The sequence below is a fragment of the Gymnoscopelus braueri genome (assembly GCF_963280865.1).
Source record: "Gymnoscopelus braueri genome assembly, chromosome: 8".
In the NCBI taxonomy this organism is placed as follows: domain Eukaryota; kingdom Metazoa; phylum Chordata; class Actinopteri; order Myctophiformes; family Myctophidae; genus Gymnoscopelus; species Gymnoscopelus braueri.
In genome coordinates this window covers 9,760,975-9,780,433 of record NC_137609.1, presented here as the reverse complement: position 1 = coordinate 9,780,433, position 19,459 = coordinate 9,760,975, and the positions used below count along the sequence as shown (strand labels likewise).

At 43.1% G+C, this 19,459-nt stretch overlaps 1 protein-coding gene across 1 annotated transcript in view; it reads right to left on the bottom strand.

Moving 5' to 3' along the window:
• Positions 1–10,497: 10,497 nt before the first annotated feature.
• The window catches only part of postna (periostin, osteoblast specific factor a), a 48,210-nt gene continuing 39,248 nt past the window's right edge, over positions 10,498–19,459 (bottom strand). Inside the window, 7 exon segments of the mRNA XM_080436282.1 lie at positions 10,498–11,300; positions 11,873–11,911; positions 12,116–12,202; positions 13,301–13,345; positions 16,875–16,955; positions 17,624–17,671; positions 18,357–18,830. Coding sequence (XP_080292408.1) covers positions 11,245–11,300; positions 11,873–11,911; positions 12,116–12,202; positions 13,301–13,345; positions 16,875–16,955; positions 17,624–17,671; positions 18,357–18,830 — 830 coding nt within the window. The 3' untranslated portion in view covers positions 10,498–11,244.

Below are 19,459 nucleotides of genomic sequence, written 5' to 3'. Positions count from 1 at the left end.
ACATGAATAGTGTGCATTAGGAGAGTATGGATTGTTGGAGCGATAAATTGATCACAATGTGGCAGGGTGGACAGGGTGAACCATAGCAAGATAAGTTTATAACATAAACAATAGATATCATACCTACTGGGGACATTTAGGCTCTTACAAGATACCAAAATATCATAAATGCCTATCTAAATTAGTTACGTGAATTGAAAGGTAGTTGATTTCTGTTGCAGTTGAGTTAAGTGGTGAGGTTAGGGGGTAGGCTCCCCAATCCCTTGCCACTAACAGGCGGCAGCGGGGTCGCAAGGCTCCCAGAGCACGTTAAAGACCTCATATAGTGCTGGGGAGAGACTGAAGGGCCCCCGTGTTCTGTCAAGGATGAATCAACATCCTAGCTGTGTTTTCCGTCTAGTCGGTGTGCCGACTGCCGCTCTCTCCTAGGGTTGGCAGCACATGGTGCGTGGATGACAGTCCACACCTAACCGGACGGGAGTGCGTGACTCACCGGTTACAGGCAAGGCGGGTGAAAACGGTTAATATTCTGGTTCCCGTAGCCAAGCGGGGCCAGGACAAGACCGTCGGTTTCCTGCCTGGGGCGCCAACCACGCCTACGGGTAAGGGATCGCTATCGACTGGGTCACCTGCCGGTCGGATCGCAAAAAGCATTAATTCCATGGCGTGCTCCCCGACAGGAGGCGGGTGTGGTCGCTGCGTTCGGCTCAATGTACAGTCAGGCCATCACAAGCTGAAAGCGACCGCCGGAGTGCTACAGTTACTAAGCGAGTGATGCTCCTGTGATCGGTGGGCTTTGAAAAGAAGACGCCGGGAAGCAGGAGACTTGAACTCTCTATCCAGGGTGACCTGGGTGTAGACCTCAAGTGGAAAGGGGTCTAGCCTGGGACTGCGCCCCGGTGGGGAGGTTCGAAAGACTTAAGTGGTTGTCAAGAGACTCACGAGCACGTTGGGTGATGCCTAGCAGAACATTTATGACCACGGGGGTAGATGCACGGTCCATGGCCTCAGAAGGGTGCACACTTCGGGGCTGTGCGCGTGTTGGCTCCTTTTGTGCTCTGGCTTGATTTGATTCACATACAGCGAAGTGAGGTGTTTGTGTGTGCTGCTCAAAATATCTCCCCCTTATGGTAATGGTCAGTGCGTTTGGTGTACATTATGAGAACATGCCGGGTTTTGGGTGCAGAGTGGATGTCAAGTGATTTCATACATTGCTGACATTTGCTTTACAGTTTATTGCCAGTTGCGGTGGACTGACTGAAACCTACACTATCTTCAAAAGAATGCATACTTTACATCATCGATTTTGGTGCTAGATGTATCCAATTACCTTGCTCATCATTGACCTAACGTTCATTTCAATTACCATGTGACCACTGATTGACCAAGGTGTGATTAAGGTTGTGTATGCTGTCGTTAACCTTCCATTTCTCTAAAACAGGTCGACTGCTTGCAGGAGAGACGTATGCAATTTTGCTGTCGTTAACCTTCCATTTCTCTGAAACAGGTCATGGGTTGCAGAAGAGAATTGTACAATTTTGTACAGCCCGAGGATAATGTCAATTGACCTGTGCATAAAGCACAGGAAAGTTGTTTTGTTGTGTTTCCAATTACATTTTGTGTATGGTATGTGTTGTTGTGTATGTCAAAAAGGGTAAAGGAGGGTGGCACCCTGGCCTCTGCACATTCCTATGCTGTGTGCCCTGCCGGGTGTCAGGTCAAGGAGGGAAATATATGATAGCATATGTATAGTATAGTAGAATATTGATATTGAGTTACATAGTATAATGTTAAGTGACTAAAGTTACATGTCGAAGTGTTGTAATGTTGCCGTTCATTTTTGTTAAATGAATGTGCTTAGACTTATGGCAGAGTGACCATTACAGAGACATTTCAGTGATTGCATACAGAGAGCAAAGACTCACCATCAAACCCCCACCCAATATTATTTTTTTAGATAAAGGAGGGACACTACACATTTAATTTGAGTAGTACCAATATCACTCTCAGCCAGACAGGAACATACCATTGTTTCATGGGGTACATCTATGCTGCCCAAGGCCACTGAACGACCCCAGATTACATATTAATTTTGATTTTGATTTTGATAGTAATGTTGGGGGACATAATCTGATCGTAGCGATCTCCCTGGCAGCTTTAGGCACATTAAAATAGGCTGTCTTGCCCTTCGCAAATGGCAAGTGATAAGAGAGCAGTGACAGAGTGATCCCAATACACACCACAGAAACATTATATTGCCACCTGGGCCCCCATGCTGAACTTGACGAAGAACACCCCTGCACGATATCTACGCCCCGACTTTCGACCTCAAGGAGGGTACGGATCTGACTGGCGCTTGGGGGTTGGGGCCCCTGTGTATAATACGGGGGGCTCCGGTCTCAGGCCCCAGGAGGGTACGGACCCGGGGGGCTCGGGAGTGGGACCTCCGCCTCTTAGCTCATTCAGTGCCAAGTACATTCGTTAATGGCACTGGATGGGTTGGGGGGGGGGGGGCCTAGTCTTGGGCTCTGTCGGAACCTCCTCCTCCGGGCTCGGAAAAGTGACCACCTCAACCAGAGGAATTGGAGAAGAAACCAAAAATGCACACAGAGAACAAGAGATATGATTTTTTTTTAAATATATATTACACATGTTAGAATAGTTGCTTGTAAAGGAAAACTCAGTGGGAATGCCCCACTGAGGGACCCTAAGTTCAGCAATGCAATATGGAATCAAATGATGTAATTGTCCCCAATAAGAGCTCATGTCCAGATGGTAGGTTTGGGACTGCCCCAGCCTAGTTCAGAGTTTCCCCTTCAAAGAAAAGGGTTTTCCTCGGCTCACATGACTCAAAAAGAGAATAATGGGACCTGATTTTTTTAAACATGAAATATGTTATGCAAGTGGATAATTTCTATAAAGTACTGTTTAGATTTTAATCTTGTGTTGTTGTGGGTACTAAATTCGTACCCAAGGAGGGCTTGATGGTCCATTGTGGAACCTTGGGCCGTCAACCTTTACTTTATAGAGTGCAGTCAGAAGACAGGCCTTGATAGCCACAGCGTTGATATACTGTATGTAATAGATAAGAACTTCAGAATTCTCCAGGCGCTCAACCGAACGCTTGTTTGCATGCAGACTTAGATGTGGAGCGATTTGCCTTCGTGATATATCAGGTCGTATTGTTTTAATATCATTAATTTGCTGTTCTTTTATTCACATAGTATAGAGGGAATCTCCCTTGTTTGTCAATAAAGATGCCTTGCGCATGTAAAAGGTAATTTCTGTGTATGTCGTCTATAAACTGGACTTTAGGGTTTTATTGAACCAAGAGTGACAGGTCTGTCACGGCACATCAGTACCGATTTGCATGAAATTTAGATAAAATCTGAAGGCTTAATATAAAAAAATGTGTTTTACATAAGTCGGCCTCCTGGTGGCGCTATAAAAGGCAAATGTGAAAAATGCAGGGCAAAGGTTTTTCCTTAGCTTCTAGAGAGTGTGCATACAAAGTTTTACATGGATTGGTGCAGTTATAGGTAAAAACACGAATTGGCCTGTTATAGTGCCACCATGAGGCTGATTTGAACATTTTCAAATGGCATTTCTTCCTGACTTAATGGGAATGTGTGTGCAAAATTTCATGGAAATTGCATGCTGTGTTCATGATGTGAGGCATTTTGTTTGAAACGGAGTACTCCTGCAAACTTTGTAAGCCAATTTTTACCAATCAGGATTGAATCTGAAAAATCTGAAATGAGCCGTTTATTTTATGACTATAGAGATACTGTATACCGATTTGCAGGATTTTTGGACAAAATCTGTAGGATTACTGTCCAAAAATGTGTTTTGCACAAATCGGCCTCCTCGTGACGCTATAAAATTCCCATGTGAAAAATCTGGGGCAGAGGTTCTGCTCTGGCATCCAGGGACTGTGTGAGCACAGTTTCGCTGCGAGCAAGCCAACGGTGCCAGAGATTAGCTGTACACAGACAAGACAGAATGACACACACACAGACACACGGACGGACGGACTGACGGACGGACAGGGGGCAAAACATACTCTCTCGCCATGCCTTTCGGCCTGGCGGAGACAATAACGGAAAACAGTGAGCACCTTGAAATAAAAAGTGAATAAATAAGGGATACATTTAAGAAAACAGCAAACACCATAACATAAATAAATTAGTGACAGCCTGACACATTACATTGTAACATGTGAGTATACATTTAAATGGTCCACTTTTGTCTTCTGTACTGTACATCTTCAATGACGGTTATCTGGCCGTTAACTTGTTTGACTGGAAAGCAGCACCGGAATGCTAAAGAGAGAAGATAAGAGCACCTGCAAAGGGCCCCTGGGGGCCACATGTGGATGTCCAACTTAAGCCTTAAAGTTTATAGTGAAAGCAAATAGTGAAAGTAGAAGTCAAGTTGTGAGCTTCCCTTTTTATAAAGGCTAAATGTGAAATAGATTCAACCCCCCCCCCCCCCCCCATTTGAGAACAATGCACTCTGGGATAGCATCTGAGGTGTTTACCTGGCCTCCCCCAGACCCCCACCTTTCAGCAATGCATGATGGGATAGGTGTTAAAATGTCACAGATCACAGAAATGACCCTTTCAGTCCAGTTCTCTCATCACTCTATAAGCCATATCTTCAAACTGGTGGGTCAAACTGCACAACCAGTATTTTTGTCTCCGCCAGGCCGAAAGGCATGGCGAGAGAGTATGTTTTACCCTCCGTCCGTCCGTCCGTCCGTCCGTCCGTCCGTGTGTCCGTGTGTGTGTCCGTGTGTGTGTCCGTGTGTCCGTCTGTCACCAGCTAATCTCTGCCACCGTTGGCTTGATCGCAGCTAAACTGTGCACACACACTCCCTGGATGCCAATTCCGAACTTCTGCCCCAATTTTTTCACATGGGCCTTTTATAGCGCCACCAGGAGGCCTATTTGTGCAAAACATATTTTTTGACAGTACTCCTACAGATTTTGTCCAAAAATCTCGCAAATCGGTACACAGTATCTCTATAGTCATTAAACAAAACTTGTCTTTCAGATTTTTCAGATTCCATCCTGATTGGCTAAAAATGGCTTCCAAAGTTTGCAGGAGTGCTCCATTTTCAACAAAATGCCTCAAATCATGAACAAAGCATGCAATTTTGGTGAAATTTTGCACGCATATTTCCACTATGCCGAGGAAGAAATGCCACACAAAATGTTCAAATCAGCCTCATGGTGGCGCTATAACAGGCCGATTCATGTTTTTACCTATAACTGCACCGATCTGTGTAAAACTTTGTATGCGCACTCCCTAGAGGTCAAGGAAAAACCTTTGCCCTGCATTTTTCCCATCTGCCTTTTATAGCGCCACCAGGAGGCCGACTTATGTAAAACACATTTCTTTATATTACTCCTTCCGATTTTATCCAAATTTCACGCAAATCGGTACACATGATCTCTATAGTCATGTGATCAAGACTTTGATTTTCCATCCTCATTGGCTAAGATTGACATCTAAAGTTTGCAGTAGTGGCTTGTTTTGAACAAAATTCCGCAAATCATGAACGCACCGTCCGATTGCGGTCAAACTTTGCACGCACATTCACACTATGTTGAGGAACAAATGCCACCCTTTTAACATTGGCCTGTTATAGCGCCACCAGCAGCTCTAATTTAGCAAAAAAGAAATGCACAAAATGCCTCAAATCATGAATGCAGTGTCCGATTGCCGTGCAAGGCCTAAGAACAAATGGTACCCTTTAAACATTGGCCTATTATAGCGCCACCAGGAGGCCACAATAACCTACCTGACCTGGCGGAGACCTGTGCTCCGAGGAGCACTTTTTCTAGTTAGCTATGATTCCCTGCTTTCATATGACAAGAAAAAAGCAAAAATAAAAAATGTGCAATGACTGTTTGGCGTGGGGGGTCACACACACACACACACACACACACACACACACACACACACACACACACACACACACACACACACACACACACACACACACACACACACACACACACACAAAAACCTTTTCACCGGCCTTGACAACATCCCCACCATATTCCTCAGAGATGCAGCGGTCTCTATTGCTCCCATAGTAGGCCACATTACAAACTTATCCATCAGTCAGTGTCACGTCCCACAATAATTCAAGTTGGCAAGAGTAATCCCTCTATATAAAAAAAGGAAGCAAATTAGATCCTGGCAACTATAGGCCTGTTTCCATCCTTTGTTCCATGTCAAAGGTCATAGAGCGATTAATCCAAGAACAAATCAACAGCTACCTCGGCGAGCGTAAACTGTTGTTTGAATTCCAATCGGGCTTCAGAACATCCCACTCCACTGACACATGCCTACTGTATTTGACCGACTACATCAAACGTGAGGTAGACTCGGGCAAATACTGCGGCATGGTCATGTTGGACCTCCAAAAGGAGTTTGACACTGTAAACCACTCAATTCTACTTGATAAGCGATTGGTTTTGATTGCACATCACTAAATTGGATGAGATTTTACTTGGAGGGTAGAGAGCAAGTGGTTGACATCAACGGAACCATGTCCTCATCCCTCCCGATGAGCTGCAGGGTTCCTCAAGGCAGCATTCTAGGATAGTTACTATTCCTTCTATACATTAACGACATGAATGCTGCCTGTAACTGCAAACTGTTCCTGTTCGCTGATGACTCGGCACTCCTGATCTCGGGTGAGGACAAGTTGCAAGTTGAGGAAGCTCTCAGCTCTGAACTCTCCAAAATCCGTACCTGGCTTACCGATAACAAACTGTCACTACACCTTGGGAAAACTGAATCCATTCTCTTTGGGACCAAACATTCCCTCAGTAAGATGAAGGTAAATGACTTCAAGGTCAAAGTCGATGACACAATCATCTCTAGCAAAGAAGAGATTAGCTATTTGGGATGTATTCTTGACAAATACCTGACAAGTGAAAGCATGGCAACAAAGGTGGTCAAAAGAGTAAACCAGAGAACCAGATTTATGGGCAGAGTTTCCTCTTTTGTCAACCCTCAGGCCCTCAGGACCCTCTCAGGGGCCCTGATTCAGCCCCTTTTCGACTATGCTTGCTCCTCTTGGTACTCCAACAAGCTTCAAACCTCCCAAAACAAACTGATTCGACTACTTCTCGGACTGGGGCCCATGACCCACCTCTCTCCCACTCACTTTGCCAGCCTAGGCTGGAAGACAGGGTTAAACAACAAAAAATGGGACTGGTCTTCAAAATTGTAAATGCAGATTTGCCCGAAATGCCCCCTATACCCGCATATCTGTCTAAATACCTCTAAAAAGTTAGTGACACCCACAGTCACGAAACTAGAGGGAGCGTAAACAACAATCTGGTACCACCCACCCATAAAACAAACATGGGCAAATTCTCCTTCTAAAGCACAGCCACAAGGTATGGAATAGTCTAACCCCATCCCTCAAAAAATTTGTTCGCCGGGCTCATTTAAAACAGCCCTAAAAACTAATCTTTCTGGAGGCCAAAAGAGGAGGTAGTACCAGTTTCCCGGTAGACAGACGACCCCCCTCCCTTTTTTTGTATATATATATTTTTTCATGCTTTTTGCTTATTTTTTTCCCCCCTCTTCTTTTTTTGTACATAGTGTTATTTTTTCTCTGTATATTTTTATGTTGATATTTGAACTGTTTGGTTGCTACTATATATGTCTATGAAATGAATACCAAGGACCTCAACGGGAAAAAGTCCGCAAGGACTTTTTTGGACGGATCTTTTAGACAAAAGTATTATAAATGTAACTGTGATGTTTTACATTCTTTTGTGCCTAATACAAATTTCAATCAATCAATCGTATCTTGTGAATCAATCACAAGATACATTGTGAGCTTGTAGATCGGCTATTTTCAAATGGCAGAAATATATATAGGGCTGAAGTGGTTAGTGTATGTTTTGTAATAATAATCAGAATCTACAAAGTAACTAAAGTTTTCAAATAATTGTAGTGGAGTAAAAGTACAATATTTGCCTCTGAGATGTAGTGGAGCAGAAGTAAAAGTACTGACATTTGGAAATACTCCAATAAAGTAAAAAATCACACCCTGTGTGAAGTGGGCGGTGTCTTGCTAGCTAATCACAATACTGAATGGAGTCAACCAATCATGTACAAAAGATAAATACATTTATTGAAACACTCTTTATGATGGACGAAACCATAACTTGAAAAAAACAAATATTTGGTTTTTTTCAAGTTATGGTTGCTTATATAGGGCTATGCACATGTGTCATGTGACACTGGCCAATCACAGTCCTGAATAGATTGTGATTGGCCAATCACAGCGCAGGATAATTCTACTAATTTCCTGGGCCCAGATCACAGCGCAGGAAAATGTACATTTTTCCAAATCTCACTTATAGGGGCGGTTTCACCGCCCAAAAATACCTCAAAACTGTACTTAAGTACAGTACTTGAGTAAATGTACTTAGTTACTTTACACCACTGGATTCAAGTGTACCTGACGACGTGACGCAAAAGAATCAAGTACAGTACAAAGAATAATGATGAATCAGACTTTTCTTTGCCCACGATCACTGTGACTTCAGAACAGATGTTCATTAAATCCCTTCAAAGACTTCACTACATACGGATTCCTTCAACGACTTCATACTACATAGTATATCGTCTATGTCGGGTGGAAACCTCATATGTCCAAAACTGTTACTTCTCAGGATTCAAAGTAGCAGATCTACAAGGTCGAAACGCGTCACTTCGCGCCGCGTTTCGACCTCGTAGATCTGCTACGTGTGATGCTTTTGTGTGACGCTGTAGTAAAGCCAGGTGTTAATTTACGAAAAAAAGTTAGAATATGGAGATAAGAGGTTTCTGCCCGACAGCAACGACAATGAGTCTGGACTCTGAGCAGACATGGATGTAAACTGTAACTGGTTAGTGGAGGCATACGACTGTGATGCATTATTTCTAGTTTACAATGTAAAACGTTTTTATTTTATTTCCCCTGTTCCTTTTATTACCAGTTGCATTTGTATTGCAATAATTTATGGTCCTTTCATTTGACCATTTATTTTTTATCATCTTGTGAAGCATTGTGTGACATACAGCATGTTTGTGACCAGTGATGTCAAGAGGTAACATTAAATTATTAAAGGGATACTTCACTTTCACATAAAATAAACATTAAAAATTAAAAAAAATGAAAGAAGTTATGGCAAAATAAAGGCCCCCTCACACATTAGTAGGACACTCTAATGCGTGAGGGGGCCATGAATTTTCCATTACTTTTTTCATTTATTTTTAATATATTTTTTAAATGTTTCCCCCCGCCGAAAGTGAAGTATCCCTTTAATATCTATGAGAGAACTCTCCAGTGCTGCCTTTTAACAGCATGAGTAGAGCGCGCTGCGCAGTGAGCGAGGAGGAGGACCACGTAAACAAACTCCCCGTAGTCTGTTAAAACTATGCAGTGTACCTGTTTATCAAACTTAGCACTGACGCTAATGTTATGAAAACAAGTCATTATATTTCGAAAATCTATGAAGTGTTTAATGAGGAGAGCAATGTGACAAGAAGAAAGGCGTTCATAGCATTTCTGTCGCGCTAGTTCTACTACCTCTTTGCAGAAGTTATTGTAACATTTAAAGTCCTTTTTATTATTGTAGGCCTATGTAATAAGTGTCATGAAGCATCAGGGCATTAATTCACACGTTGTTGTGATGCATTGTGAGCTTGGAGATCCATTGTTAGCTTTTGGGAATTTGTACCCTTTTGAAACCTCTCCCTCAGCAGCGAGTGGAGCTATTGTTGTTTGGACACCTAACTCCATTTCAGCTTGATTTCTGCTCGTCTGAAACAACTAACTCCACTTGTGCTGGATTTGGGTAAAGTGTTGATAATATAATGACACATGCAAGTATCTGACAATATATAAAGTCACTATACCAACTTTGATGAGGCAGTATTGCTTTGTTTTGAAAATAGGTTTTCTTCATTTCCTGAAAAACTTATATTTCGTTTTTTCGTTTCCTGAACAATGAGCGTTTTGGAGTTAGCAGGTTCGCGCTGGACAGCAGAGATACACATTTCTCTGAACTTTGTACCTCAGTAGGTCAGTTCACTTTTTCTTTACTTTCATCTTCCAGTGTCATCTTCTATCACTGGTAACATTTTACTGCACCAGACTGGAGAAATATCACTTCAGAATCACCTAAACCATTCAATTTAGTTCAATTTAGACTCTAGTTTTGACTGTGTATCTCGTCGAGCCAGTTGGTCTCCCTGAGTAGTTTTTCTACTCTTCAAAAGTGTGTGAATAACATACAGAAAAGCAGGTAACTGTAAAATCCTGAGTGTTAAACTAAGTCTGAGACACTCTCCGAATTACAAATGGATAAATTAACACTTTACTGTGCAGCACTGTCTGTTACAGTAAATTAATTGGCTTAATTGGCATTAGGATGGGCTGTTTTAGGTTGTACAAAAAATGAACCATAAATCGTATTCACAAAGCACCATTCACATTTTATTAAAACATTTATTGACCACTTGTCAATAACAACAGCAACAAACAAAACAAAAACAAAAAACATCAAACAAACAAACATGGGTTTGGAGGAGCCTGGTTGTACAGGTCAAGCTCTGGATAAGAAAAAAAGGTCACTCATGTCAACGAACATGTAATTACTCAAATCATAAAATGTAAAAGGAATATAAAACTGTTCCTAATTGTCCCTAATTGTCTCAAAATTGTTTATGTATTGCATCTCGGTATGATACATCTGTTGTACAGAATGGTAGCACCATTAGAAAAAATAAAAAACATACAAAGTTTTTGTCATGCCATCTGTTTACAAAGTGACAAAGCATAAAAAAAAACTAGATAAACAAACAAACAAATAATTCCCTCCATCGTAGAAATATCTCACACTTTCACCCCCCATCAACACCACAGAAAAAGAAAGTTCATAATTTCCCTTGCATACTTACATAACTTACAATGTAGGGTACTTCTAATTTCATTGCATTGTTAAAACACATCATGCTTATCCCTTATGGTCCCGATGGAATAGTAAACACTCAATATTGGTGGTTTTTGGACAGAGAAGTAGCTACTTAATTGGATCCACAGTTTTGCAGTCCTCCAGCACTCTACCAGGAGCACCGGTTCGGTCATTCACTATGTGTGTTATTGATATAGGGCTAGTCTGAAGGCATCTAGTATCTCCATATGGGGTCGCTGCATGGCTTTCACTCCCTGGGCTTGTGGTGACGTCTGACCAGCCTTGCTTTCCTCCTCACACCCGCTGTGGACAGAAATACAGGGGAGGCAATCAGTGTGGTGACATGGTGAAATACAAGCAGAGAGAGAGAGAGAGAGAGAGAGAGAGAGAGAGAGAGGAGAGAGAGAGAGAGAGAGAGAGAGAGAGAGAGAGAGAGAGAGAGAGAGAGAGAGAGAGAGAGAGAGAGAGAGAGAGAAAGTTGCACTGAGCCAATGGATTCTGATATCGTTGACGGATAACAGAGAGAACACGGGGCAGTCTGTTTTTTGTTTTAACGAAGGGCTGGTCTGTATTACATAATATCAAGTTGAAACCATCCAATTTTTTTTTTGTGTTTTTAATGTCAGGGGGGGGGGGGGGTGTAGTGGTTCAGAGCCTCTGCCTGAAGACCAAAAGCCTAATATCACCCCCGGGCAAGGGGGAGATATTAGGCCCTTTAGGCTATCGTGCACGTTAGGCTATCACACCCTGAAAAGTCATGGATAAGATGTTTGGTTTTAGCGTCCCTTCCCGAGTTCCCGCACAGGAGGAGACCCAGGTTTGATTCCCGGGCTTTACACCTCTGCATGCCTACGTGAACTTCATCCGTTTCTTACCTGGAGGTCTCCTGGCAGGGGCTCTTCTTCCTGCTCCCTCTGCAAACAAACACACAATGACAGAGATTTCAATATAAAGAGAGACATACAGACATCAGTTTGTCTATATTACAACAACACATTCTCACTCCCAAACCGTCACATACAGACCCGACCACAAAGGTACTCGACCAAGCCTCGAAATGCGACGAGTTGAGAGAGAGAAAACGTGTGACTATAAACTAAACATCCACTGGTTTTGACCTTGAATGAGTTTGGTGATCCTCTCTGTCTCCATGTCAATCAGATCTGGGTTGCTGTGGATGGTGGTGATCTTGGAGTAATCTGGTCCTGGAGGGCGTCCAAAACAAACCAGTTAGACACAAAATAATGGTGGACGGAGCCGGTCCCTCTTTCCTCCCACACCACCACGCCAGATATACTTTATTAATCGGGGATTAATAAAGTATGTCTCATCTCATCTCATCTCACCAGAGCACATACAATACCAGTTTCAGTCAGATCACTTTGAAAACATACAGTACATCTCTCTCTCTCTCGTTTCCATCTGAAAGTGACCACAGCTCTGAACATACACACGGATACTATGATAAAAAATTGTGTGGTATTGAACCGTGTCATACCCTTATCAGTTCAGGGCAACGCATTCTCACTCCCAAGACGGCTCACGGGTGACTTCTTGGGAACGGATTTGACCAAACGTCAAACGTTTGACTGGGAGGGGGTAATATGAGTTACGATAACTCGACAGGGCTGAGTCGGCTGAAGCGGACTTCGCAACGCTCGGCACGGCAACTTGCTCGCCTGACGGCTCGCTCGGCGGTGCCTCATGGCTCAAGTCCGCTTTAGGCGGCGTCGTTTTAACAGTTTTGTTTTTACGGAGCCGTCACCCTTTTACAGTGGTGGAAAGTAACTAATTACATTTACTCAAGTACTGTACTTAAGTACAATTTTGAGGTATTTTTACTTTACTGGAGAATTTCCAATTATCTGTACTTTTACTTTTCCACCACTACATCTCAGAGGCAAATTACTCGTTACAATTACTTATTTGAAAACTTTAGTTACTAGTTACTTTGAACATTTTGATTATAATTATAAAACATAAATTAACCATTTCGGCCATTTGAAAATAGCAGATCTACAAGCTCACAAGAAAATGTGTACTTTTTCCACCACTGCCCTTTTACGTCTTTGGTTTGAGAACGGCACTTCCACATTCCTGGATTGCAGAAGTACCCGGGACGGCCCCAGTGGACCCCCAGGGGACCCCCCGTCCAGTCAAACGTTTGACGTTTTGGTCACATTCTGTCCAAAGAAGTCACTATAGGCCGTCTGGAGAGTGAGAGTGTGTTGTTCAGGGAGGAAAGGCGAGAGGCATTTGAAAAACAAACCATTTTATCTTATTTAAGGAGGCGGAGGGCCTACCCTCAATGATCAGAGGCTCGAGGACCGTGATGGATCCCGTTCCACCTTAACAGCGGGCAGCGGAAGGAAGGTGTTGGAAGTCATTTAACGACTTAACAACAGTGTACAGACTGACTGACAGACAGACAGACACCACCCCTCCTCCTCCTCCTCCTCTTCCTCCTCCTCCTCCTTCTCCTCCACCACCACCACCACCACCACCGCCAACACAAACTCACACTCACACTGTATACAGTATATATATATATATAACACGCACACTCACGCACACACACACACACACACACACACACATGCACGCACATGCACGCACGCACACTGCAAATTACAAAGTGGAGCGCTCAGCTCAAATGTGTGTTTTCACATGCATACTAATAAGTTGATCTTATTCTGATGAAGGCAATATTCTGGTCATGTAAAACAACACAGTGTTTTTGGCCTCTCTTTTCATTTACTTGGGCCATATATACATTTTTATGTAACTCAGGGGTTATTACCATGATCGCACAAATTCCGTTCATATGAACACTACAATAAAATGACTGCTGCTATATAACCTGATTATATGCACAGTAATCAGGGTAATGGTGTCATAATAGTGTTTTAATAGTGTGCATGTACTGTACAGTAAACTTTCTGTGATCTCTGAAGCACCCTCAAAAAGCCGCCCATTTGTTGCAGTCGGGGCAGAAAAAACTCTTATCTCCATTTAAACCTTTGTATGTTTTTGTTTTCCCTTATATATATATATCCCGAGATTTTTGTAACCAATTTTTTCACCTAGTGCCAATAGCCTAAGCTCCTGGGCGCTACTCTCCCTCTGCCAGCCTGGGGAGAGCCCCAAACTGAGCTCATGCTTCCTTCAATGCATGAGGAGTGAGCAGGCCGCTTCTTATCACCTGACAGGGGGGAGTTTCCCCAGTAGGACGTAGCGCGTGGAAGGAACACGTTATTTCAACCAGTTCCTTTCCCCTCCATCAGGCGCCCCGGCTGACCAGGGGGAGGCAGTATAGAGACCAGGATTACTACATGTTTTTTGTGAGGGTACCTACCCTAGGGGACACGGAGAGAACATGCAAACTCCACACAGAAAGGCCCTTTTTTCGCCAACACCACCTAGGTTATGGGCACTGATGACGCGGAGGAGAGAACACGCACCCAGCGCCCACAGCGTCCCTGGCGGAAATCGAACCCAGGACCTTCTAGTTGTGAGGCGACAGCGCTAGCGACTGCACCACCGTGCCCCTGATTAATTAATTATTGCCTTGCTTGATCGTACACAGCGTCACACAAAAGTATCAAAAGTAGCAGATATATACAAAATCGCAACGCGGCGCAAAGCGACTCGTTTTGAGCCTGCAGATTTTGCTACTTTTGATTTGAATTTGAATCCTGATAAGTAACAGTTTTGGACATATGAGGATCAGGTTCCCCCCCCCGACAGAGACCCATAGAACCGTCCAGTTGGCAGAGACGGACCCACACCAGATGTAGTTTGAACACTCCATGTTGCATATTGCATGTTACACCCTGGCCCAGTCTGTGACCCCCCCCCTCCGAACTCTACGCTACGGGACTCAGTCACATAAAGTTAAGATCCGACAGAGGGGTTTAAAATGGTCAATATTCTACCTATTTCAAAATCACAATCAGATCTGAACATCGGATCAAAAATGTTAAAAAGGCAGCCCTCTGGGATCCTACAGATGTCTATGTAGTTTTCATTAAAAGACAGGTTGAAAAAAACCTTTTTACAGCCTTTTAACTACATGGAGGCCGCGGCGCATTCCTGATCAGCAGCAGACCAGGAACATGCCTGCACATTAACTTCAGCGGGAACACGTCTCCATGTTCTACAGTTTGGTGCAGGCTGTCAAGCCCTTCAGTTGAAACTACAGACATAGTGATCCTGGGACTACCTTTATATATTTTTATATATAATAGAATGTACCGTTTAGATGTTCGCCCCATCTGCCAAATCTTAACTTTATGTGACCAAGTCCCGGGGCTAGACAGTAGAGGGGGAGTTCACAGATGGGGCTCGTTACATCCTCACGCACACACACACACACACGCACACACCCGCACACACACACACACACACACACGCACCCGCACGCACACACCCGCACACGCACACACACGCCCCCCCCCACACACACACACACGCACACGCCCCCCCCCCCCACACACACACACACACACACACACACACACACACACACACACACACACACACACACACACACACAAACACACACACGCCCGCCTACCACTCCGAATCCACACCAGCACACAAGCAAAATACAACTACAGTATCTCCCAAACCAAAGCTTTTCATTTCAACAAAAATACGTCAGCAGGGGCAAACAGGCGGCACCGTAGGCAGGTGAAATGAGAGAAAATAGAAGAAAGAGAGGCAGGCAATGCAAAAAGGCATCCAAATTGTCTTGGTGCACCGTGAGAGTCAGACTCAGAACCACAATTCTTGTCATTATCTCATTAATGGACAGTAGTTTATGTGCGTCGAACCATATGTACGCGACTATAAAAACTAAGCATACTTCCTGCATAACAGTTACTGAGCTTAAACAAACATCATAAACCGAAATGAGCTTGTGATGTTTGTTATGGAGACTGGCCAGGGACATGGCCTTAATGTACTGCAGAGAGTGTTCTCTGCGTAAAACATGCCACTAGCATTATTACTGTCATTAGTGATGATTTGTGATCTATGTAAATCTCCCAGCTTTCCAATTGTCAGGACGCGCCATAACTACGTATGTACAACACCTTAACTATAAAACATTCTATGGCTCTGTAATAAGTTTCTCTGCAGTTAGACTTTGTCGTAAACTTGATATGCATGCATGTGCATGCTGTGCAATGCATACCAAGTTTTACTGTTGAGAAAAAAAAAAGGGTGACAGAAATAGTTGCAACCAAAACTAATAGACTACTATTGAATTTTTATGACTTGCAACACTGGCAGATACACCCTTGCGGGATGGCTTGTCTACATTTACTGTCATCTTAGTGATGGAGTCTGTGTTTTAAGTGGATTTATATATCTTTGGATCGTTGAGCCCAATCAGGTACTGTTGTTGCCTGGGCTGGGTGAATCTGCCGTCAGTCATTCAATCCAAAGTATATTGCAGTAAGATTGCATGCACTACCTCTACATTGGGACTACAGACAACTGTGGGGTGAATATCATCCATTAACTGTTATGAATTATTCTTCAATTAGATTTTTTAATTGATGCTTTTTTCTCTCTCTTTTTTTTTACAGAAATCCAAATTAATTAACTTGAATTCAATTAATTGAATAATTAATTCATGACCCCAGTTAATTCAATTGTGATATTGAACAAAGTTTCTGAATGATATTGATTCCACCTTTTTGAGGCTAAATGTTTAGTCCTCAAAAAGTACATAAAAATAGAAACCCAAAACAGATATAGATAGGATGCTAAGTCCAAGGAGGTAAGCGAGTGCCTATAATAATAGTCAAGGCAGCTCGTGGAGAATCCGTGCTCATGCCGTTCCGTCTTTTTATTTGATCTCCAACTAACCTCCCTCTACGATTTGCTTGATCTCCTCGTCCTGCAGAATGTGAACCCCGCTCTCCAGCATCGTCTTAACCTTCCTTACCTCTAGCGTGACCCAAGCGTGTCGGGAATCAAGCATAGGTCACGTGCCATGAGGTGCAAAGCAAGTGGAAAGACATTGTGGAGTTATGGAACGGTTCCAAGAAACACACACTGTACAGAACTGTAGCAGGCCTGGCGCGCCAAAAAATACCAATGGATTGACACGTCATAATGTAGTGCAGTACATGAAACCTTTGGAACAGTTGTGTGTTGGATAGACTCTCCATGCCCAATGAAATGAAGCGATTCAACATTTGACTCAAATCAATCATTTAGCGCACGAATGAATGATTTTTGAAACGAGACCCAAAAAGTTCTGAGGGAATTTATAACGGGATTAATGGCAGTACACCAATGTAATCAAATGCCTTCCAAAAGTATCACTGCTTGAAGCTCTGATGAGGCTCTAAGAAGAGGTTCACGCCATGCTATATATAGCTGAGCAGACAGACCTCATGGTAAGAGCTTGTACGTTACGTGTATGTTAATGACAACATGGAAAAAAACAGACTTCACGTAAGATAATGATATGCCATTAACCCAGGTAAGCATGGACAGTAATGAATTTGTTAAGCGCCATTCGAAGAAGCATGAAAGCGCTTGGATGTAGGCTATTATGACACTATATACTGTATTGTAAAAAAAAAAAAAAAAGGGTTTTAGAAACTTACCTTGGTCCAGAAGTTTCTTAATCTCTGCATCCGACTCCCCACTGTGTGCTGTATCAGGAAGAGAGAGATGACATGTCATCAAATCGCTTTCCAGTTGTGTACAGTTTGCATGGATGCTCTGGCACAACTTTCAATACCACAGAGACATCTTTAGTACTAAAACAAGGTAAGGGGCTCTATTTTAGTCCAGACTGGCTAAATCCACTATTTGGGGATTTAGGATGGCGCAAGGGGCGTTCCCGTGCAAAAGTTGCTATTTTGGGACACCAGCCTTATCTGCAAAACACCGGCACTACCCGTTACATTATGCATAGGTGTGGTTTAGTCGTCACAATAATAAAACCAATCACTGTGCCAGGTGCCATTGCCTTCAAGAGAAGACTGCACAACCAATTATCCCCAATGCAATCTTCGTGCGCTCTCTCCCTCTCTGCCAGTGTTGCCAGGTCTGCTTATTATAAGCCACGTTGGGCTTGTTTTTCTGTAAAGTTGCTTGTAAATGGTAGTTGTGGGTTGCGGTTGTGAGCTTGTAGATCGGCTTTTTTCAAATAACCAACATATATAAATATGCACATTGTTTAATGTGGCACAGGGGGTTGGTTTTAGAATCCGCTATGCGCTTTCCCAAACGTGTGTGGGCGAGATAGCAATTTTAGGGAAAACGCAACAACACGCCCACGGGCACACCTCCAGGCGCAAATAACGGAGTCGGCATCATGAATAGAGAACTTACCTTCAATTACTCTTGTGACCTTGGTAATGCTTGGCTGTCCTTCAATGACCCTGGTGACCTTGGTCAAGGTCGCGTCACCCCCCTGGATCATCTTAGTGAGCTGGGTGTGGGTGAAGCGGGTGTCTACTGGGCCTTCCAGTATCACCTTGGAGATGATGGGTTCCGTTTCAATGACCCTTGTCACTTTGGTGATGGATGGCTCTCCCTGAACAACTCTTGTCATTTTGGTGATGGAAGGCTCTCCCTGAACGACTCTTGTCACTTTGGTGATGGATGGCTCTCCCTCAATGACTCTTGTCACTTTGGTTATGGATGGCTCTCCCTCGATGACTCTTGTCACCTTAGTTATGGATGGCTCTCCCTCGATGACTCTGGTCACCTTAGTTATGGATGGCTCTCCCTCGATGACTCTTGTCACTTTGGTGATGGTGGGCTCACCTCCAATGACTCTTGTCACCTTGGTGATCTCAGGAACTGTAAAAGATAAGACCAGGATAAAACGTCTGGTATGAAATGGTACGAATGGTATAAAATATTTGTTAAGGTTCGTACACACTCGTATTAATTTGAACTGCTGTTTGTGTGAGCGCATGCACACAGAGCACAATTATAACAAGGTGACATAATCATTATTCGAAACAAGGTTGATTTTTAAGCGCAAATAAAATCACCAAAATAAAAGTTTGATGTGAAATAATCGCGAATAACTTCCGTATCGTTTATTCACATCACTCCTGGTGTGTAATAGCCTTTAATATTCAATAGATTACAACACACAGCCAAAGAAGGGAGGGCTATGGCCATTTATACAAACCATCCAAGCAAATGTTCAAATAATCTGATAAAGATACAGTATGTCTTGGCTGTTCACTGATTGTATTACAACAAAAACAAAGAGCTATGAAAGCAGCATTTTTTACGCCTTATTTCCGCAGGAGGCTAGCCATCTATTAGAGGGTTGGTGTGTCTGTCTTTGTGGCTATAGAGCTAATCTTGCAAACCACTATACCGATCAGAGCCAAATGTCTTATGCACACTGTATTATGCCACATAAGTACCTCCACACCTCAATTTTCCTTAATTATTATTTTACTAACATTTTG